Here is a 23,956-nt window from a genome sequence, read left to right as displayed (position 1 = left end):
CCACTGAGCTACTTCCTCAGCCCTTTCTATTTTTTATTTTGAGACAGGATCTTGCCAAGTTACAGAGGCTGCCCAGGAACTTGGAATTCTCCTGCCTCAGCCTCCTCAGTAGCTCGGATTACAGGTGTACACCACCCATTCCTGGCTAAAATAATAATGATTATTATTAGTAATAAGTATTTATTATTATTATTGCTGTGGGCTGAACCCAGGGCCTTGAAGATGCTAGGCATGAACTATACCTCCAACCCTGAAAATTAATATTTTAATTAGAAAACTAAATGAAGGGACTTACCTTTCTGCCTAAACTTTGCCAATCCACAAACACGCTCACACGTGCATGCATGTGCACGCGCGTGCACACACACACACAAAGTGAATTTGGAATAAGTGTTTTCCATGTTTTAAAGATGTGTCTTCCCACACCCACCACCTCTTAGAAGTAATTAGCTATTATTTTGTACTATATGTATGTGATTACTGTAGAGTCATCAAATTTAACATGAAACCATCTATTTAGGTTGTGTAGGATATATAAATATATAACTTAGAATAAGTAGAGGTTAGTATTTTTTTCTAAAGAAGGAGGAAATGAAAGAGTAATTATTAACCATCTCCTTTTTACAGTCCTGAAAACATCAATTACAGTTACACATCTTAGAAAGCAGCTCTCCAGAAGAGCAGAAATGACCCTTTTCATTCTGCTTAAAAAATGTAATCACAATCTAACAGCTGAGATGTATGTACAGCTGTAGTTTAAAATATTAATTTTGAGGCAGGCCTACCTGCCTTCAGACTGTGGTCCTCCGAGCTTAACCGTCACCTTGGTCTTTCCTGGCACATACTTCACGATTGGGAATTGCCTGTAAAATGTAACAGAGCGGGGGGGGGGGGGGGGATGTCCTTCTGGAAGCCCCCCCACACACACACACACACATGCACCTACTTTTTTCTCCTCTGCTGTTAACTAGAAAATTATATTTTAGTGGCTGCTAGAGGAAGAGGATTTTGAATAGAATGAACATTGATTGTAGTAAACATGGAAAATAATACGAGCAGCTGCACTGGGGTCTGGTAAGACAAATCCCGTGTCATGGCCTTTGACGAATATTATCAATTTGGGAATCGGTGGGGGAGGAAGAAAGCGATCCTTTTCTCCCTTTTACTGCTCAGTGACATTACTTTTAAAAGTTAAATTTCCTCTGATTTTATTATTGAAGATACTTTTTTGAGCATTTGATTTGTTTTGTGACTGTTTTGACTTTGTTGAGTAAGTTGCTTATATTGTATGAATTTCATTCTAACAAATGTTGAAACCATTTTTTTCTAAAATTTTCTTTTCTTTAAAGAATAAAAAGCACATTTTGTAAATGTTGGAGCAGACTATCAAAATAAGAAAAAAAGGAAATTTTTATCTGGCTATGAAGTGCCATTTAAAATAGAAAAAGGGGTAGAATATTTGGAGAAAATATTTTAACAAGGGTGGAATCTGTTTTAATAAGGTGGAATAGAAGTCTTAATTTGGACTAATACTTTTGCTCTTGGCTTATCAAGTGGTCAGTTCATGTTTGTTTTGGCATGCATCCAACTCATTTTTGTACATATTGAATACTTGGTTTTTTTGTGGATTCTAAAAGCTAATTGTCTTAATCCTTTAGTGTGGGAAAAGCAAATGTTCCTTTTAGAAATGTTCCTTTTAGAAAGAGAATTAAATTCCCTTTTCTAGTTAAGTTTCATTCCCTCTCTTCCTTAGTTCCATTTGCCAAGATATGTCAGATTTTGGTACCTCCCTGTCTTCCTTCTCTGCAAGTAGTAGTCATAAGGTAAAAAACAAGACTGTGGTTGTTCTATTTGTAATTGTGGCCTGCCTTGAATGGAGTCAAAGTTAGGTGGAACTTACTGGTACTTTATCTATGGATACACACTCAATGATAAAACTTTTGTTTTTCACATGACAATCTAAATTTTAAAATCTATTTTCATATTAATTATTGTGAACTACTAATGTTTGCCTGGGAATGAGTCCAGCCCTCCTAGGGCAAGGAAAAGCCACGTTGGCATTGTGTTGGTGTGACTCGGGCAGCCTTCTGGGCATTGCAGATAAAGCCGGAGCAAGTGATGCAGGAAACCTGTAAGCACAGAAAGAAGACAATCTTAGTAAGACCCCGGAGGCTGGAGGAAGACTACTGGATAGGATAATGCATAGAAAGTGAGACGAGGGCCCAGAGGCAGTCCTCTCTGCATAGCCAACACCGAGCCGAGACCAATGAGGAGAAGGAGAAAACCTTGCCAATGTCTGGTAGATGAAAGGTAGAAAAAATGTGGGGAGGAGAGCAGGGGAGGGTGGGCGAGGACCCGGCTGTGAGCTAGGGCCTTTGTGAGCCAGAGTTAGGGTCCTACTCTGTTGCCATTATGAAGCTTTTAGAGGGTTGTGCATAGGAGATGGAGAGGATGATAGGATGTGACTCCAGATCACTGCTGAGGAGGACGGGCAGCTAGCTGGGCCTGATGGTGGAGACAGAGATCATCCATTTGTCTGGTGCAGGCCTTGGTGGGAGTCCCCAGGGGCTTAGACCAGAAGACAACAGCCAGCCCACACCACCTGCTTCTGTGGACTCATGAGTTGAGTGGTTATTACATTTTTAAGTGGTTGGGATGGGGAATAATGTTTCATGGCTTATAAAAGTTATGTGAGATTCAACACTCAGATGGTAGCAGTGGAAATTCAACAAAACACAGTTTTGTTGGAGCAGAGCCATGCCGGTTCCTTTGCATGTGTCTGGGTGTTCTTGCAGCAGTTGCTGTGAGTAGAGGTGGAGTGCAGGGTGTGCCCTGCTCACAGCTGTGCAGGGCCTGGTGCAGGTGAAGCTACTGTGATCCTTTGAGCTCGACCAAGATGAAAATTTTGCTGAACAAGAAGAACCACCCTCAACCACTGTTACCAAACACTGAATGGCTTTGAAATCGCTTATGCTGCAGTTTAACGAATTCAACCTACACTGCAAGACGAAACTGCTTAGTGTAAAACTTGTACTGTGGCAAAGTCGTTTTGACAACAACTAGCGCTTATATCACAATAATAGCAAGCTGCTTTGAAAAATCCTTTAATGTCTTTATTTTAGTTGACAGGTACTAATTGTTCTTACCTGTGAGGTATGGTGTGACATTTCAGCACATGTCTCCATTGTGTAGCAATCAACTCAGGATATTTAGGTTATCCATTGTCGCAGACACTCATCATTTCTTTTTGAGAAGCTCAAAAATGATAAGTGTCAGGCTTCTTTTTACACTTCCTGGGCTGTCAAAACATTTAATACAAGAAGCTAATTACAGTTTCAGCAGCATTTTTCCAAACCTCAATGCAAGGGCAAAGGGGATTTCTGTATTTTAATCCATTTAGCTGAACAGTTGAGGAGTTTCTGCTTGCCCTTCCTTGGAAGTGATTAAACTTCGGTGTAAGATAAGCTGAACGGCACAGATCAGGGAAAATGTCTAACAGTTCTGTAAATGCCTGCCAAGCAGTGGATCTGCTCTGGTGGAATCATGTGCTTGTGGATTGAAGTCAGGCTTTGGCAGTCCCTCTGTGTGGGAAAAGACGTTGTCAAAGATAAAATACATAAACCCCACTGCAGATCAGCAGTTATAGGCAAACATTTGCATTTGATTTTGATGATAAGGAACATCAAGCCCTATACTGGACAAACCTTTGTCCTGAAAATAAAAGAATTCCATTGTCCTTATTAGTGAACCAGTATTACAGAAAGTTGTGCTCAGCTACATTTTGAATTTTATATTTAAAAAGTTATGGAAATTTGTTTTCTCACATTATAAGTAGCCACGTAATATCCACAAATTGTGCATCTGGGCTCATAGAACCTAAAATGTTTACTGTATGGCCCATTACAGAAAAAGTTTCCTGACCTCTAAATTACATCAAGATGGTAGCAGTGGAGATAGGAAGGGAACAAATGTGACATGTATTTTTGGTGGAGGGCAGAGAAGATTGGCAATGGATTTGCCAATTAGATACTGGGTAAGATACTGGGTGAGAAGGAAGTTAAAGAATGGAGTGTGAGGCTGGGTGTGGTGATGCACACCTGTAATCCCAGCTGCCTAGGAGGCTGAGGCAAGAGGGTCACAAGTTTGAAGCCAGCCTCAAAAACTTAGGGAGTCATTGTCTCAAAGTTAAAAAAAAAAAAAGAAAAAGAAAGGGCTGGGGATGTGGCTCAGTGGTTAAGTGCCCTTGAATTTAATGCCCAGTTACCACCCACCTAAAATATGAACTGTGCCCTGTGGCTCTTCTTTCTGACCTAGGCTGCCAAGGACAGAAAATTTAACCCCTACTGGGGAAAGTCTGTGGCTGATAGTAATGGGGTGCTGTCACAGGGTATTTCCTCACTACTCTGAACCTCAGGAATGTGGTGGCAGGCATGTTCATTAATCACCTGTCCATAGTCCAGACTGTTGTGCACTACCCCTTTCCCTGATTTCTTAGCAGCTACCTGTACTTCTCCCCAGCCAAATGTCTATGTTAGATGATCAAAGGATATATAACTTATTTTTATTTTTCATAGTATGTAAAAACTAAAGAATTTGGGTGAAGATTGCTCTTAGGTTTTTATTTCTACAGCTTTGATGGGGTATTGCTGGCATGGAGGAGAAAGTGTAAGAATTGATCCTTGACCTTCAAAACCTCTCCATCTAGGGCTGGGGTATAGCTCAGTTGGTAGAGCACTTGCCTCACACATGTGAGGCACTGGGTTCCATTCTCAGCACCACATAAAAATGAAATGAAGATATTTTGTCCATCTACTATAAAAAACATTAAAAAAAAAAAACCACTCTCCATCTAATTGACGATCAAGTGTAAGGCACTGTGTAGATACTGCATCCACACAGGCAGAGCAGGGGTGTGAGTCCTGTGCAGCACCAGTGCAGGCAGGTTGCTCTAACCTTCCTGTGTGCTAGGTCCCTTGTCTGTAAAACAAAACGGAGATCATCTTTGGGTTCAGGTGCTCTTCAAGCCCCAACCATCAGAGTTGCTTACCTCTCAGGTTTCCAGCGGCTTTGCTCGGTCTCTGACTCCTCTCTGTCCCCACTCTTCAATCTTGCCATCGTCTTTCTACAACATAGACCTGCCACACCCCAGCTCTTAAGGATAAGAACTTTATCAACAATGAGCTGCCCTGGACAAGACAGACCTGGCTGTTGGCTCGGGCTGAGGCTCAGTGGTAGAGCACTTGCCTAGTATGTGTGAGGCCCTGGGTTCCATCCTCAGGACCACATAAAAAAATTAACAAGTAAAATAAACTTTTTAAAAAGAGAGAGAGAGCGACCTGTCTGTGTATGTCCTTGGCTGTTTTCTTTCTTGTCATTTCCATTCTTCAGCCAACCCTCTCTCTGCCCACACTGAGCTCCTCAACTTTCCTTAAATATACTGTACTTGTTTTTAATCTGAAATTGGCATAAAATCCATTAGCACAAAAGTTTCTCTGTTACTTCCTGTTTGAGAATACCTGCTCATTTCAGAAAAATTATTTTTATTGCCAAAAATGTGTCTATTTATCACCCAAAAATGTTATATTTAAGAATGTAGACTTTACAGAATAGCTAAATCAAGCTAAGATATATATTACCTCACATACTGACTTTTTTTTTTGTTTTGGTCAGAACATTTAAAATTTTTCTTGCTATCTTCAGTAGTATAATATATTGTCACCAACTGTATTACTGTGTCTACCATGTTGCAAAATGGACCTCTTGAGCTAACTGAAATTTTATATCCTTTGACCACTAACTCTCCACCTCTGGTAACCAACCTCTATTTTCTACTACTATTTATTTTCATTTCAGCACTTGAACCCTGGGGGTACTTAACCAATGAGCCACATCACCACCCTTTTAGTTTTCATTGCTAGGGTCTCACCAAGTTTCTTTGGGCTTTCCTAAGTTGCTGAGGCTGGCTTTGAATTTGCGATCCTCTTGCCTCAGTCTCCTGAGCCGCTGAGATTATGGGTGTGTACCACACATCTGGGTTTTTTCCTGGCTTAGACCCAGGGCCTCTCCCACACTAGGCAGCACTTTACCAAATGAGCCACATCACACTCTCTTCTTCTGTGAGTTCAATTGTTTTAGATTTCACATGGAAATGAGATCCTCAGTGTTTATCTTATTTCACTTAACATACTGTCTTCCAACATCAACTTTATTGTTACAAAGGACAAGTGATTTTCTTAGTTTTTAAGACAAAATAGTATTCTATCATGTATATTACAGAATTTTTTTATTCATCCATTGGTGATCTTGACTGTTATGAATAATGCTTCAATGAACCATGAGAGTACAAATATCTCTTCAACATACTGATTTCAATTCCTTTGAATATAAAACCAGTAGTAGGATTGCTGGATCATAAGGTAGTCCTATTTTTAATTTTTCAAGAAACTCTATTCTGTGTTCTGAATGGTTGTATTCTATCCATTTTTTGAATACCAGCTCTAATATTTATCCACAAATCTTCTTTAACTTTTCAGGCATTTAGTTGGTCTTTTACCCCACAGTACCTTGTACATCTTGTACAGTGGATTCATCATGCTGAATTATACTTATTTAAAGTTGTGCTGTCTTTTCCTTAGCCTCCTAGAAGGCTAGCCAGCAGCGCTACACATGGTGGTCCATGGGTTGATGGCAGTGAGAATGAGGACTATAGAAGAAGCCCCAGTATCAGATCTAAGCTTCCACTCAGGTCTTCATTGAACCTTTCACTGAACACTAAGGAAATACTTTATTTTATTCTATTCTGTGTTCTTTTTGTCTCTTTTTGCCTTTATTCACTTATCCATGTTCATTTAAAAGGAGAAACAGGTAAGTGAAAAAGAAAAAGATCAACTAAATTTCCCAGAAATAAATTGTTTTATGTACATTATTTATTCTAGAATTTTCTATACTATATGGAGTTTCTTTATGAGACTTATTCTAACAAACTGTTTAGTTCTTTCTTTTTGCACTTTGAAATATACTACAGGTTTAGCATCTCTGATTTGAAAACTCAAAACCTTTTTGAGTGCTGTTTTTGGGGATTAGGAGTGTTCAACCAGTATACTCTATGCAAATATTCCAAAGTCCAAAAAAAGCAAAAACCAAAAACCCCCAACTCAGAAACATTTCTGGTCTCAGGCATTTTGGATAAGGGATAGTCTTACCTGTGTGAACATGTTTTGCATCTTTAACATTTTCAGATGTCTTTGTGGATATACCGTAATTTATGTCATGACTCCTTTTGCTAGTCCTTGAGATTACCCGACATTTTTCAGTTCTATGAACTACAGGGTGATACCATATTTGTAGCCTTATTTTTGTGCCTGTCCATAATTTTTTTTCCTTAGTATTAATTCTTAGAAGTGAACTAAAAGGGCCCAAGTGAGAGCATGGATATTGAATACCCTGTTCTGTAGGATGCTGCCTTCTCTGCCAGCTGAGGATGTTTTATGAAATCACTTGCAATATTTGCAAGTGGGGGAAACATTTTGCATTTAACCATTTTCCTCCTCGTTTCTCCAGCCTCCCCCTGTCAAGGAGCAGCAGGCTTAGCTGAACTCTGGAGGGTCTCTCGAGGTCCCATTGCTCTAGTGAACTCAGAGCTTAATGTTAGTAAACTTGCACTTTTGGAAAAGGAGTTTAATTAAGATACATTTGTAATAGTTCATGGCATGCAGTTCAGCGAAGGCCACTAAGTCTCTCCAGGACTTCTGGGAACTTTTAAATCATAGTAGCTCATCAGCTGGCAGTCTGAAAGGGCGGGGAAACAGCTCAATGAGCATCTCCAATGAGCATCACCACAGAGGAGCCAATCAGCTAGATGTTGCTGGGGCTGCTGTGAGCCAATCATCAGCCGGCAGCTGGAAGAACTGCTTCATTTGAAGCTCCTGGGCCATCTCTGATTTAGAACTGCTTCATTTGAAGCTCCTGGGGCATCTCTGATTAGTACAGAAAAAGGAAAAATTTGAGGAACGCATTAGGATTAAATAGAGCACTTTTCCCAAGAGAACGATCTGAAAAGTCTGATTTACTTTCAGTAAACTATTTAGTCAGCCATTTTTAGCAATATTTTGACTTTTTAACAAGTTTAAACAAGAAAGATACATGTAAATAGTAATGTATTTGCTTTGATCATATTTGACTTTAGATAAATGTATAGTGTAAAGGTGAAATATGTTTTTTCATTTTTCTCTGGACACAAATGAATTACATTGTTTTCATGGTTGGTTTAAACAAATACTAATTTATTTTAATAACTTTATTGAGATACAGTTCACATGCCATCTAATTCTACCCATTTAAAATTACAATTCAGTGGGGTCTGGTCTGTTCAGAGTACATAGTTGTCACCCCCAGTGTTATTAGAACATTTTCACATCCCAAAACAAACCCCATGCCAATTAGCAGTTACCCCGTCTCCTCCCAACACTCCTCCCTGAGGCAACCACTAATCCACTTTCTATTCTAGACATTTTGACTAGATGGAGCCATGCATGTTCCTTGGTGACTCCTGCTGTTTTTGCATGTGCTGTATTTCATTCCTTTTTATTATTTAGTAACATAACACTGTTCCACTGTGTGGACGTGTACTGTGCTGTGTTTCTTCATCATCAGTTGATGGACATGCCGGTGTTTGCCTGTCGTGAATACTCATGTCCAAGGTTCTGGGTGGGCGCACATTCATTTTATACTTTTTTTTTTTTAAGTGTCTTTCTCGAGAAGCTGGTGGAAACATGAGCATTCAGTTTCTTGGCACAGTGGTAAGTACAGAAGAAGAATTATTTGTGTATTCTCTTAATTTAGAGACAAAAGTAGTATTTGGCTAGTTTCAGCCCATGAGTTTCAACCTGGCTTCATTGTGGGTTTAGTTTGCTGGTAAAGTAAGATGTTTGTACAAGAAGCACATGCCTTAATGTGTTAGAGCAGTTTCCATGATAGAATTTTCATAGACACTTCTTATGAGAACATATTTTTTAAAAAATTAACTTGTTGAGTATTTTAAGTACTTTTTTCTATTAAAAACTTTCTCTGTGTTTATATAATAAAAATAAGAGTGTATTACATAAAGTTGCTTTTGAAAACAGTGAGCTTGACCTTTATCCCCTTCAGTTTTCTTTAACTTTCTCTATAAGGTCCTTTTAAATCTAACTTTCTAATGAAATTTAATGATAATCCTACTTTTATTAATTTTTGTCTAAATCCTATTGTTTTAGATAATGTTATAAAATAATTATAAACATCATTTAAATATAGCTATATTTAACATTATGATGGGTATCCTACTTTTATTAATTTTTGTCTAAATCCTATTGTTTTAGATAATGTTATAAAATAGTTATAAGCATCATTTAAATAAAGCTATATTTAACATTATGATGGATAGATGTGACATTTTATTTATCCACGAATCTCAACTGTTAGGTGTAGGCTACTATACTTTTTTTTCCTTTACAAATGGTATCATGATGAGCACCTTAATGTATTTTACTTCTTTGATGTTTTAATTATTTTCAAATAAGTATAAGATATTTAAAAAATATATGATACATTTCTTGATGATGGAATGTGATGATCATTGTTATCCAAAGTACAGGTATGAAGACACAAGTTGGTGTGAATATATTATGTATACAACCAGAGATATGAAAATTGTGCTCTCTCTATATAATAAGAATTGTAATGCATTCTGCTGTCATATATAAATGAAAATAATAGATTAAAAAATATTTGATACATTTCTTCCTAAACATAATCAAAGCCATGAATATTTTTATGGTTCATTATACATTTTCTAGTTATTTTATATCTTTTTAGAACCCTACCCATTATATATTAGAATACTACTTTGCACTCTCTCACTGGTTTTATAGTTTTCTAAATTGTTTATTAGCTAAAAAGAGGTTTGCTTGATTAAGTATTACTATTTTCACATATAATTTATAATTATTAGTAGCATTAAAAATTTCAGAATATTTTTTAGAAAAGCACATTATTGTTTTAATTTTCACTTCTGTATTTATTGCTACTGTCTTTGAATATTTTTCACATATCCATTTACTAAGTATTATTTATAATATGAGAAATGTCTACTCATGTCCTTTGGGTACATTGTTCAGGATATATATTCGCATAGCAAGTTTCTGGTAGCTGGATGAGTTTATTGAGAATATCAGAGAGGCCTGTGGCTTGAATTAAAAAATGCAATGATTTTGCACCCAGTGAGATGGGAAGGATATTATAATATATATTCACAGAGCACTTCATCATTTATATATGCACAAAGATGTATGTGAAGTTTATATATACAAAGTATATGTATATTCAGGCTCTAGCTCATTGATTGTAACCTAAATTTTAGGTATTGAACCTAAGGCTTATGGTTATTCTTATAAAATAATGCATACTTATTTGTAAACAAAAACTTTATTATTGAGATGTATTTCATGAGAAACTATATTAGATTTGAATCCAATGGGGGAGTGTGAGTGTGTGTGCGCACGCACCCACATGTGTGTAGAAAGAGAAATTGATATTGATTGATTTTAAGGAATTGCTTTGCTCAGTTGTGGATGGATGGCAAGTCCTGGCCTTCAGGGTAGGCCATTCAGATGGAGATAGTGGAAGTGTGCAGTTCAATCCCCCCGAAGGCCATCTTCTGACTGATTGCTCCTTGTTGGTCAATTGTTTTCCATGAAGACTCTCAAATTATTGGATGAAGCCCACCCACATTATAGAGGATGATCCACCTTACTCCAGGTTCACTGATTTAAATGTGCATCTCATCCAGAAAATACCCTCACAGATGCATCTGAAATGACATTTTATCAAATACCTGAGTACTGTCGTCTCACTAAGTGGACACATAAATTTAACCATCACAGAAGTGAGTATCCCATCCCTTAGAGGTGTTTAGTTCTTTACAGTGGCTCTTTGTTCAGAGATAGAATCACGCAGTGCCCCTGATCCACTGCTGAAGTAGTAGGACAGTGATTCTGTATAAATGAAGATTTCTCGGCCTCTTGCTCCTCTTCAGACATGGCCGGCTCCTTCCTCAGGGGCTCTGCACTCACCCTTCTTCTGTCGTGACTGTTAGGAACATCTGCCTACACGTCTGCTGTTTTCTTGCTGTTCTGTGCCAGGGATTGAGCCCAGAGCATCAACTGCTAGGCAGGGGCTGTACCACTCAGCTGCTAGGCAGGGCTCTACCATGAGCTCCAGCACCAGCCCTTTTCATTTTATTTTGAGACAGGTCCTCACTAAGATGCTCAGACTGCCTCAGACTTGGATCCTCCGGCCTCAGCCTCCTGAGTAGCTGGGATGACAGGTTTGCTTCACCACACCTGGTCTCATTCATAATCTTAATCACCCTTTCTGACATTTTATTTTCCCCCTTCCTGCTTTCTTCTTTTTCTTTAGCAACTATCACTGTTTGACACAGTATACATGCATTTTTTGATGCATTGATTGTCTGTCTTCCCTTGCATGTAGCAAGCTCCATGGGCATAGGCTTTTTGTCATTTGGTGCAGTGCTCTGAACAGGACCTTGTAGGTATTGGTTCAGTGAATGAGTGCCGTTGACTTTTATATAATAAAAATAAGAGTGTATTACATAAAGTTGCTTTTGTGGGATCTAAGTATCAGACTTTTAAAAGAAAAATGAGAAAAATAATATAGAAAAAAATGTGTTAAAAGTAAGTGTGTAGGGGGCTGGGGTTGTGACTCAGCGATAGAGGGCTCGCCTCGAATGTGCGGGAACCTGGGTTCGATCCTCAGCAACACATAAAAATAAATAAGTGAAATAAAGGTATTGTGTCCAACTACAACTAAAAAATATTTTTTAAAAAAGTAAGCGTGGGGGGCTGGGGATATAGCTGAGTTGGTAGAGTGCCTGCCTCGTGTGCACGAGGCCCTGGGTTTAATCCCCAGCACCACACACACACACACACACACACACACACACAGTAAGTGTGGGGGTGTTTGGGACCTTAGAGTTGAGCTAATCTGTCTTCCTCAGATAAGGAAAGTTGGCATCAGAAGAGACGGTGTGACCCACCCAAGGGCGGTCAGCGCAAAGGAGGTTGCCCAGAGTCCTCCCCTCAGTCCAGCCCTCATTCCATCAGCAGATGCCCTTTCATTTTATTCCCTTTCACTCACATTAGGCACCCAAACAGACTAGAGAGAAAGAAAGAATTAAACACACACACACACACACACCTCTAATAAATTGCCAACGAATGTCAACTGAAAAAATGAAAATGAAAATGAGAGTTTCATGTGGCTGATGTTCCCTTCCCCCCCCCCCAGAAAGTAAGAGATTGTTTGCTGGGGTGTCCAGAGGCTCTGGGTCCACTCTACACAGAGAAGGAATCCAGTCCTGACACAATTCTTCAGCACAGCGATTTGGAGGCCCAGGTAGTTTGTTGCATTGAATTTCTCCCTGTGTATTATAAGCAGTAGTGGGTTAGTATGGAAGAGAAGAAACGGTGTGCAGTTCATGGACTGTCAGAACAGATGGAGATTGGCTGACGCTGTCACGTGCTGCTTCAGTGGAAGGTGTCCAAAGCAGACATAGCAGCAAGGACACAGGTCAGGAGCGATAGTCCCGTGGTAGAGGTGAGGCCCCAAGTATGCATCGTCTTTGTGAGAATCCTTGTAGAATTTTCTATTAAAGTTGGGGTTTTTGAGTATTAATAACAGTAGCCTTTAAAAACTTGGTTTTATTAGATGACATTACATATTACAAAATACTATAAATATGTTTCACATAATTGTACAAGTACATTTAAAAGAACATTTTATAAGCTGAGCACAGTGACACATGCCTGTAATACCAGCAATTACTGAAGCTGAGGCAGGAGGATGACAAGTTTGAGGCCAGCTTCAGCCACTGAGGGAAACTCTATCTCAAAATAAAACATAAGAAATGGCAGATGATGTGGCTCAGTGGTTAGACACCCCAGGGTTCAATTCTCACTGCCTCCCCAAATAATCATGACAAATAAATAAAAGTTTATAATACATTTGTAAGCTTTAAAGAATAATGATAAATTCCCATGTACCCACTATAGAATTTATTTTTAGAAATTACCATGACTTTTGAAGATTTCTGGTGTCACTCCCTACCATGGGAAATTTCTTCCTGATTTTGTATTTATCATTCTTTCTTTTCTTTATAATTTTTCCACATATTTGCTTTCAAACCAGACACACACAGGGTTATATTCTCTAATGTCCCATGACTTGGTTTCTCTGCTGGGCCTTGTTTGTGAGACCCGTTGCATGCAGCTGGAATTCATTTGTACCCACAGCCAAGCAGACTGTTCTTGTGTTGATAAGCTGAGCAGTTTCCAGCTTTTTGCCATAATTCTTAGTGCTGCCATGAGCATTTCTGAACATGGGTACCGTGTCCTACAGGCACACGTGGGGTGACACTGCATAGTTATATGGATTTAGTCCATTTGTATGTTGTTAGGATTTTTAATAAGGCAGAAAGAATCAGGTTGGGGAGCATATGACAAGTTCTGACTCTGAGTTACAGATAGAAGCAACTGTCAAGAACTGCGAGCAGTCTGAGATTTCCCTTACTTGTAAGATGCCAAATTGATCTGCTACAATTTCACGGAGAATGCTGGAAAACATGAGACTCCAGGGTCAGAAGTAAAGGACAGTTGATTAGGACAGAAACAGTGGCCAGAGGTTCATTTTTGCTCCATTGCCCTGAAGCTACATTCCCCTGGGGTGATGCAGGGAGAGAGGGAGATGTTGCCTGCACACACTGGGGGCGGCACCGGAGGAGAGGAACGCCGAGCTGCGAAGCCGAGGCTGTTATAATGGGCACTCTTCATACTTTCCCTTTGTTTCAGTCTACACTCATCCCACAGAGCAAGGAACAATTGATGTTTCACTCATAAGAAGTGGAAAAACGTGAGAGACCCATGGAGACTTGTCTCCTTATAGTGATGAGTGTCACTTCCTGGTCAGAGACGCCCAAAAGCCAAATGGGAGCTCTCAAGGCCCCTGTTGTGTTCCCATTGGAAGCTGTAGCACGGATGCGACTCTGTTGTCCTGGTCTGTGGGTGAAGAGTGGGGCTGAGCATTGCCACCCCCAGCCTTCAGTTGCTGAAGCTAACCTTAATAATAAAGGAACATAAAGGCCCATCTTCTATTTATAAAACCTCATGTCCACTTTAATAGATTTCAGATGCATGTAAGGGGCATAGATTTGAGATTCAATAAGTGTATTCTGTTGACCGTAAAGCCTATGCTCAGAACTTTCAATCCAAACCTGAGGTCTCCTTTCTATCATGCTGTTTGAAGTATAGTTAAAATTTAACGGGCTGGGGATGTGGCTCAAGCGGTAGCGCGCTCGCCTGGCATGCGTGCGGCCCGGGTTCGATCCTCAGCACCACATACCAACAAAGATGTTGTGTCCGCCGAGAACTAAAAAATAAATATTAAAAATTCTCTCTCTCTCTCTCTCTCTCTCTCTCTCTCTCTCTCTCCCTCTATCACTCTCTCTTTAAAAAAAAAAAAATTTAACTTTAGTTAGTCTATCAACCTCATCACACTCCTACTCCTAAATTATAGTTTGTAGGAGTGTGTGTGTGTACACACATACACTATATATATACTTATATAGTGTATGTGTGTGTGTGTATTTATATATGTGTGTGTATATATATATACATATATATAGTGTGTGTGTGTGTGTGTGTGTAGTTTGTAGGAGCTGTCTGGGGCTGCTGCCACACATTATCACCTACCAGAAGGCTGGAAACAGCAGCAGTGTCTTCTCTCACCACTCTGGAGGCAGACTTCTAAAGCCCAAGTGTGGGCAGGTTGATCCTCCTGAAAGGCTTCAGGGAGAGTCTGTTTCATCCTCTCCTCTCTCCTGGCTTGTGTAGTTGCTGGCAGTCCTTGGTGTTCCTTGGCTTCTAGCTGTGTCCTTCCAGTCTCCTCTTGTGTTGTCACATGGTCTTCCCATGTCTCTGTGTGTTCATTCGTGTGACTCCAGGGACACCAGTTACCAGATGGGGCTCACCCTCATCTAGCAAAGCCTCATCCTGACCATGCACATCTCCAAAGGCTGTTTCCAAGTAAGACCATACTCATGAGGTTCTCGGGGACATGATTTTTTTTTAGATGGCACTGCCCAGACCATATACATTTTATGTAGACCTGAAAGCTTTTTTGATATATATGAAAAGAGAAAATTTATCTAGAAATACATGTTAGCAGTGGTCCTTCTTAAGTGTATGCTTTACTGAGACCTCACTTGAGGTCTGCCATTTATTTCCCAAGTATTTTCATGCCGGTTATCTCGCACATAACTGAAGTCACCTTCCCAGCTCAGACGTGCCAGAACATCAACAATGGGTGTGCATTCTTAAGTGTGCAGAAAAAGAAAAATGTAAGCATGATATCCGGCACCACCATTAAAACCAAAACACTATCATTATGATATATATCATTATGATATATCATTATTATAATAGCAACAATAATTAATAACAATGATAATATAAGAAAGTTAAGTAACTATTCTGTTCTAATAACTGATAGAATCCGGATGCAAAACCAGCTTTTTTGGCTTTGAAGTCCACCAAAGTTCCTTAAGAGTGAGTTGCTCCACTGCCTTCTCCAGAAGGCTGCCAGGCACAGTTGTTCATGTAAGTCATCTCAGGCTGTGTGACAAATGCGTGGACCAGGGTCGCTGAAACAACAGACATTCATTTCTCATGATTCTGGCAAGTTCAAGAATAATGAGCAGCATGTTCAGTGGCTGGGGAGGCCTCTCTTCCTGGCTTGTGGGTGGCTTTCTAGCTGTGTCTTCACGTGGCAGAGAATGAGCGAGCTCTGGTCTCCCTTCTTCCTGCAGAGGTATTCGTTCCCTCCTGAGTCCCACCCTCAGGGCCTCATCTGGCCTAGTCACTCCCATCTCCAGATACTGTCTCATCAGGGGTTAGAGCCTCAAAATATGAGTGTGGGGGTGGGGTCACAGGCATTTGGTCCATACACAGTTGGTGAGCTGCCTGTCCCAGATGTTTCTAGGATACCTGGGCCTACTTCAGATAGTTCATTGTCTGGTTTTGTGTGTGTGTGTGTGTGTGTGTGTGTGTGTGTGTGTGTGTTTCAGTCTGCTTATTGTTATGGCTTGGATCTGAGTTGAAGGCCTGGTCATCAGTGCAGAAACATTCAGAGGGGGCATTTTGAGAAATGACTAGTTCACCAGGGCTCTGACCTCATTAGGGGACTAAAGATCTATTGATGAGCTCATAGTTGGAATGGGCTGTTGGGAGATGGTGTAACGGTAGGAAGTGGGGCCTGGGTGGAGGACGTGCGTCACTGGGGTGTGTCTTCAGGGGTCATGCTTTGTCCCTGGCCCCCAGCCCCTTTCCTCATCTGCTTCCTCATCGCCATGAGCTGAGCAGCTTTCCCTGCTAGCCCTTTCCCATGATGCTTTGCATCACCTCAGGCCTAGAGTCATGGAGCCAGCCGACAGTGGACCAAAACCTCTGTAAACTGGGAGCCCAAAAAAACCTTCTTCCTTCGACTTATTTGTATCAGATATTTGGGTCACAATGATGAAAAACGGACTAACACACATTTTTGGTGAAGCTGTGTGTCTGAGTACATCAGTAAGAGCTTGCAAAGAACGGAAGAGATCATGTTTTGCTAAACCAGAATTCTTTACTTGAACTAGGCTAAACAATAAGGGTAGGCTTTTTAACAAATTACTTTAAGAATGTAAAAATTGCCATTTTATTTAAATTTTTTATTCTGGCCATTGTTTATTTATTATTAAATTTATATTTAATTTTTAAAGCACTGGGATATTAAAGCAAACATATTTCGGAGAGATTGAAATTTTTTTCCTTGCAAAAACAATGCCAATTGCCCAAAAGGAAAGATAAACTTAGACTCAATGAGCAGCCTCTTTATGGCCGTGATATTGGCAGCCACCCAAAGACTCTTGAAGAATTATCAAATTCTATGTCTTTGAAGCTTAGCCAGAGATCTTAATGAAACCAAATGATGCTCAAGTTCTTAAAGCTAATTTAAATCTCAAATTGTACATTTTAAATTAAGTTTTTTATTGATAATAAATATACTTTATTTCTTATTAGCCTTGAGAGCTTGAGTGATAATATCAGTAGAATAAACATGTTTTACAAAGATTTACCATTAAGAATGCTATTAATATGACCCTTGATACACCAGCACAATTAGATTTCAAAGTAAGCATTTATGAAGTAACAGCGATTAATGACAACCATCGAAAACAATTTTGAACTCCATCAGTTTAACTCAGGAGGGTAAACTTAATATGATAATTCATCTCGTTGAATTGTATCAGCTTAGCAGGAAAGTATGTAAATATGTGACCCTTACCTGGCTTCTAAATGGATGCTGTGCTGATAGATTTATCAGTTCCATTAAAGAACTTTGGGGAAATTTGGAATTTCAGCAATTGTTCCCTTGGAGGCTGAAAACCCAACCTGATCTCATACTGGGACCATTCTGGTCTGCATATTTCCATAATTTGCCTTTGCTACTAATATGACAGCAAGACACAAATAACTGCTTCTAATAATATCCGATGGAGTTGTGGAGGACAGCATTTTAATGTAGTGAAAGACCTCCCTGTGGGGTTGTTATTGCTACTATAGAACAGCAGTTGCAACTGCAGTCTTTTAATTGATTCGTTTAATTAGCAAGAGCTGAAGCTTGGGCTGTATCTTGTCATCTACATCACAGGGCCTGAAATCTGCATCATTCATATTTATAGATACATAAACATCAAAAAGTTCTGCTGCTTCTGAAGAATTCACTTATGGACATTGAATTTTAATAGTATAGACTCCATTTGTTTGGAATCCAAATAATTGGAAAATGAAAATACTGACTCTTTGGAGTAGTAATGACATCATGTATTCTTGATTACGTATCTTCTAAAAATAAACTTTGTCAGACTTCTGTGCTCTATAAGTTATAAGCAGTCCCTCAGCAGACACAGAAGTGGTCCTGCCACAAACCTGGTGAAAAAGATTCTGCCCTACACATCTTATTAGACTTCACATTTTGATAATGAGCATGAGGCCTAACATTTAATGCTGCGGTGGCACTCAGTCATTATCCTACAGTGATCAATTACCATGCGTCAGACATTGAGTTTGGGCAAATCAAAGGAAAAAAATATTCTTGCCACCAGCTAGCCCACTGGCCCCTGTGGATAGAGAATTGGGAGCAGCTCATCATGTCTAGTGTAATAGGAACAATAAGAGATGTGTGTGAAGGAGAGGTGTTTCAGGGCTTGGATAAAGGATGTGGAGGAACCATGACCAGCCCTAATGGACCTGGTTAGCTCAGGCCACAACTTTGGGGATGAATCATGTTTGTAAGAGGGAAAAGCATTTCAGAGAATGGGGATCAGCATCTGCAAAAGCCTGAAGAGAGAGGTTCAGAAACGAATGGGAGAGAAAGAGAAGGGAGATAAATGAAGGCACTGAGGCCTGTGGGTGCCCCGGGTGTTTTAGGAAAAGCAGGCAGTCCAGTGAGGATGGCAGGTAGGGAGCAAAGGTTTGTTTGGGAGGTGGACGTGGAATAGCAGGGGCTAGGTGATGAAGGACTCTGCCAAGGAGACCGGGCTGTATTCTGGTCAGTTTTTTCACTGTTGTCACCAAAAGACCTGACAAGAACAATTTTAAGGAGCAAAATTTATTTGGGGGCTCATGCTTTCAGAGGTCTCGTCCATAGATGGCCAACTCCATTCCTCAGGGCCTGAGGTGAGGCAGAACATCTTGTGGTGGAGGGAAGCAGAGAGAGAGTTCTGCTCAGCAAGGACTGAATATTAACCCCAAAGTCACATCCCCAGACACCCACCTCCTCCAGCCACACTCCATCTGCCTTCAGTTCCCACCCAGTTAACCCCATCATAGGATTAATTCACTGGTTGGGTTAAGGCTCTTGTAACCCAGTCATCTCACCTCTAAACCTTCTTGCATTGTCTCACACAGGAGCTTTTGGGGGACACCTCACATCTGACCCATAACAGGCTGTGTCTTCTAGACATTGAGTTTCATTGCAGGATTTGATTGAAGAGGGACACAGTATCTCCAGATGTTCTGAATACCTTCTGCCTGTTGATTCCCAGGAAGAAGGGAAGGATGAAGAAGGGAAGAGAGGAGGTGGAGTAGATGAGGTAGATTTTAACTGTTTTAAGTTTGAAATGCCAGAGGGACACCAGAGTTGCAAGGGGCATTTCTTTTGGGGAGATCAGGAAAAAGATGAAAAGTGAGCATATGAGTTAGCACTCCATCACCAGGAGGTGAGGCCATGTAGGAGGTGAGGTTGACCCAGGAGGCAAGGGAAACTCTCAGAGTGGAACTCTGAGAAATGCCCACCTCCCTAATGGAGTCATCTGCAAAATTATCCCCTTCCCTGTTATCCAGATCATTCATATTATTATCACTTACATTATTCATGATTGCACAATATCTCCACCCTAAGGTGTCACTAATTATTTCAAAGTATCTCAATATTCTATTGCCATCTGCAAAAGATCCTCAAAATAAAGCCCATTTTAATAAATAACTCAATGCCTTATATTTGTACAATGATTTAGGGTTTTAGAGTACTTCTATATCTATTAGCTGACTTAGTTCCATTCATTTTCTGATGAATAAGCCATAGAGCACCTGAGAGTTAGTAGAAACAATCAGAGATATAATATCCTTTGGAATGTTACCAATTTAAAACTTTTGGGATTACTGAGTTACATGTTCACAAGAAATTTCCATGAACCACTGTTAGTGAATATTGATGCAGACAGGAATATAAACACAGACTTCCTGTGTTTGAGTCTCAGATTTCCCATCTACTAGCTTTGTGAACTTGAACAAGTTACTTAACCTCTCTGGTCCTCCATTTTCTCATCAGTAAGACAGACATTATCTGTTTTTATGGAGGTGACAAGGGAACATAAGAAAATGTCTGTAAAATGCCTAAAAATAGCAGGTACTTGGTGTCTTAATAGTTCCGCTTTCTACTCTCCCTTTGCTACATGAGACTCACATTTTTTCCTTTCTTGCTGGGAGATATTATCTGAAATTGTGATTTCAATTGAGTCCACAATTTGATGCTTAGTGAACAAACAAATTTAAGGAAAAATATTTTCTTTTTATTTGAAAAGCCAAAGTTTTGTTCATCCAATGGCTATGCCCTCTTAACACAGAGAATGTATTATTTGTCATTAAATTCCAATTTTAAAGTATATATATATATATATATATATATATATATATATATATATATATGGAATCAAGATGTTTAAGAACATCTGTTTTGCTAAAGAATAATGGAGAACATAAAGAACACATCTTGGCCAGACATCATGTACAAAGACTTTGGGACATTGTATTTGAACACTGCTGCTTAAAATCTTTTTGACTGGAAAGGCAAATGCTTCTGAGACAGGGCATTTGATAATGGTGCCAGTGAGACCTTCTCGCACCAGCCTCACTTTGAAGGCGATGGGTTAGATAGGTATTTTAGGCCCTGTGCTACATTGCTGTATGTCATTGATCTGTCATGGCTATGAATTCTTTGCTTATGCTGTTTAATTTACAGTGAAAACAATGTAGAAATGTCAGTGCTTTTCTTATAGAAGCCACATGTAAGTCAGTGATTCTTAAACTTCATCATGCATAAGAATCGCCCAGGAAGCTAGCTGAAATGCAGATTCCCAGGTTCTAGTCTCAGAAAAGCTAACTCCGTAGTCCTGAGGTGAGGCCTGGGGTCTGTGTTTGTAGAAAACAGTTTCAGGAACACCAAGATTAGGATTTGGACTGCATTTTGACAATTAGTGTAGAATTAGTATAGAGCCCAGTAAATTGACACTGAAGAGCACCTTGTACTGCTGGTATTCTGAGCCCAGCATAGGAACAATGCTCTGGAATATTCTTACCATAAGAGACTGGGACATGCATTTGAGTAAGGGTATGTTGACAGTGCAGGTTGTTACCCAGGAGGAATGTGATAGGATCTAAGGTATAATTAAATCCAGAGTTATCATTTACTCTGTCTTCTAAATTTACTTATCATTTGCCCAGTTCCTTTGATTTAGTCAGAGTTTTGAAGCCTTACACCCATGACAGAGATCATTTTGGTTTTGCCCAGAGCTGGGCTTTTCCACGTTGGCAGCATGAACATTTTGTACTGGGTGATTCTGTGTCACATAAAACTGACCTCAGCAGCCCTGGCCTCTGCCACCTGGTCACATCCCCAGATGTAAGAGCCAAAACATCTTCTCCCAGACATTGCCAAGTAGCCTGGAGGGCTGAAGCTGGGGATTTGGAGACCAACATAATTGCACCCAATTGAATGACTGGGTGGACGTAAAGCTGGGATTGTAGAGTTTCTCTCCCATTTCACTAATCTATGTGAGAGATGAAACATCGAGATTCTTATGGGTCTGAAACTTATCAGTATCATTCACACTGTCACTACTTGATCACCTTATAAAGAAAATGACGAACTGTACCCGGCCTAATTTGCTTTAGGAATGAACATTTGTTTTAGTTATTTGGAGGTGTATAAGGATCTTTTTCTTAATCTTCCTCATACTGGTCATAGACCAGATGTGCCATAGACAGCCACTCATGGAATCTAGGGCAAATCCTAGCTTGTGGCATGGCCTTGTGTGACTTAGGTTCTTATTACCATTAGAACAGATAGATGGCCTGTCACTGTTTGCCATAGACACTCACATTCTGCGTCAACAGTGAGAGTGCGCAGTTAAATACGTATTATACCAGCTGCTTCTCTTCATCTGGTCCTCAATTTTGTGGAAGTCCTGTAATCTTCCCAGTGAGGTGTATCAAACAGAGTAGGCTACAGGCGACACCTCACAGGCATGTGTGAAGCAGTGCTTGCCTGTTCTTTTTCAGCTACCATTTAATTGCTCAGCTACTTGATATTTTGTGGAAATATGTGGCAGGATACCTGAGGAGAATTGAGGAAGCTGAACCATAGTCACTGTCTGGGGTATGTGTTTCTGGGAGGTATCTTTCTCCAGCTGCATGTATCTTTTGAATGGTGTAAATTTTCAAGGTAGTAGGGAAACAGCTAAGGTGATTCCTAAGGTATCAGTGTTAATTACCTAAGCTAATTACCAAGCGTGTGGGGACACAGTGATGCGGCAAAGTGCCCTTGTCTGAAATAGAATCCTTGTCTTTTTAGGGATTAGAGAAATAAACACTGTGTAAGTCCTTCCTAACAGTTACCCTTAGAGTTCGCCATGTCCAAGGCATCGCCCACCCCTTTCCTGTCTAGCCACTTGTTAGACCAGCCTTTACTAGGGGGGTGGTCAAGGAGACCATGTGGGAGTGCCTGCAGCGTGCCCAGTGAGTTGTGTCTGGGTGTCTCCTTGAATTCTCACAGCTATGAAGGGCGCCCGCAGAACCTTCATTTCACACGTAGATAATGCCTCTGTCACACACCTACAGAAATGAAGTGATTGGCTCCGAGTGGTTCATGTAGAAAGGGCAGCTAGGGATCAAGCCAGTCCTGAAGGTGGACGTGGCCTCTTCTCACAGGCAGCTGGGGGTTGGGATTTAGTTCTACCAGTGGCCCCACTCTTCCTTGTGATGCCTGACGGCCAGATGGGGAGTGGGTCAGGGGAAGTAAACCCACTTCTCTGTTTCTGAGGCCTCCTAAAGGATTTTAGGAATGGCACGGACAGTGTTTAAATATGTGCCTGGCAGCGTGCTGGAGTCCTACAAGTCTAATGGTTCCCAGTGGTTCTCATCGGGGGCAGTTTTGCTCTTCAGGGGACGTCTGGCAATGTCTGCAGACTGGCTGTGATGAGTGGTGAGGTGCCACCAGAATCTAATGGCAGCTGGCCAGGAGACTGACAGCCATCCTACCATGCCCAGGACAACCTGTGACTAAGTATTAGTCCACCTACAATGTCAGTAGTGCCAGAGTGGAGCCCCTGATGTAGAACAGTCAGGGTCCAGTGCTGCAGTTACTCCTGGGGACCAGGAGTTGTGTCCCAGCAAACCCATCCTGCCTTCCATCCCCTCACCCTCTGCATATCAGGCCTCAGCACCCAGTGCGCTGTGGTGCATGGCCCTTCCCCCGTGCTCTGGGGCTGACTGGGACGGCACTTGCTGCCCAGCATCGCAGGCAGTGATTGTGCGGGCCACCACTAGCCCAGGAGAAGACCCACATTCAATACCCGCAGCCCTGTGTCTACTGTGAGTTGAAAAGCCGTAAGTGGCGCCACTACAAGTCTGGGCTCATCCATCTGTCAGTGTTTGTGACCATCTCCCAGCCCTTCCTGAAGGTCTCGGAGACTCCTGACGCGCTCTGACTTGGGCCCCACCGCTGATTCTCCTGCATTCAGTAGGCTGGTCTCACTCCGACCATAACTTGTGAATAAAGAAGGCTGCCAGCGTCTTGGTCGGGTTGGAGAGGGCTAGCTAAGTCACGTGTTTTGTGGCTATTGGTGTGACCCTTTATGTCTGCCCAGAATTATGACCAAAGTATTCCTTTAAGTGAGGGTCATCTCTCTATCACTGCCTGAAGCAATGATCCAAAGGATGATTTTTGAATATATCTTCACTGTATCTAAATTGCTTTTCAAAAAGAACAAACTTCATAGTTCACGCTCACCCATCAATAGTTTTTTATTGTGATCATCTTTGCTAATGCCACTGTTACTTACAGTAAAGATCAATTTAATGCTTGTTTATCAGTTCACCAACTTACTGAAAACAGACCCGTGTGGACACATGCTGTGGCTCCACGCGTGCGCACTGAGGACCTCTCCCTGAACCTGGGTCTGCCAGCAGACGTCAGGGCTGCAGGGAGGGCAGGGCGGTGCTCTTGGGCCCTGTCCCTGGGCCGCTCCCCG

At 40.8% G+C, this 23,956-nt stretch overlaps 1 protein-coding gene across 6 annotated transcripts in view; it reads left to right on the top strand.

Annotated features, from left to right (window-relative positions):
* The window catches only part of PCCA (propionyl-CoA carboxylase subunit alpha), a 371,716-nt gene that overhangs the window by 300,778 nt on the left and 46,982 nt on the right, over window positions 1–23,956 (top strand). For 5 of the 6 annotated variants that reach the window (XM_081297671.1, XM_081297670.1, XM_081297669.1 and 2 more), the window contains one exon: window positions 8,745–8,798. In XM_081297671.1, coding sequence (XP_081153797.1) covers window positions 8,745–8,798 — 54 coding nt within the window. Of the gene's footprint in view, window positions 1–8,744; window positions 8,799–12,342; window positions 12,511–23,956 lie in introns of those variants that run through there. The other variant, XM_081297668.1, reaches the window with a different exon arrangement.

Source organism: Spermophilus citellus (genome assembly GCF_964194105.1).
Source record: "Spermophilus citellus genome assembly, chromosome: 1".
In the NCBI taxonomy this organism is placed as follows: domain Eukaryota; kingdom Metazoa; phylum Chordata; class Mammalia; order Rodentia; family Sciuridae; genus Spermophilus; species Spermophilus citellus.
This window is presented reverse-complemented; position numbering and strand designations above follow the sequence as displayed.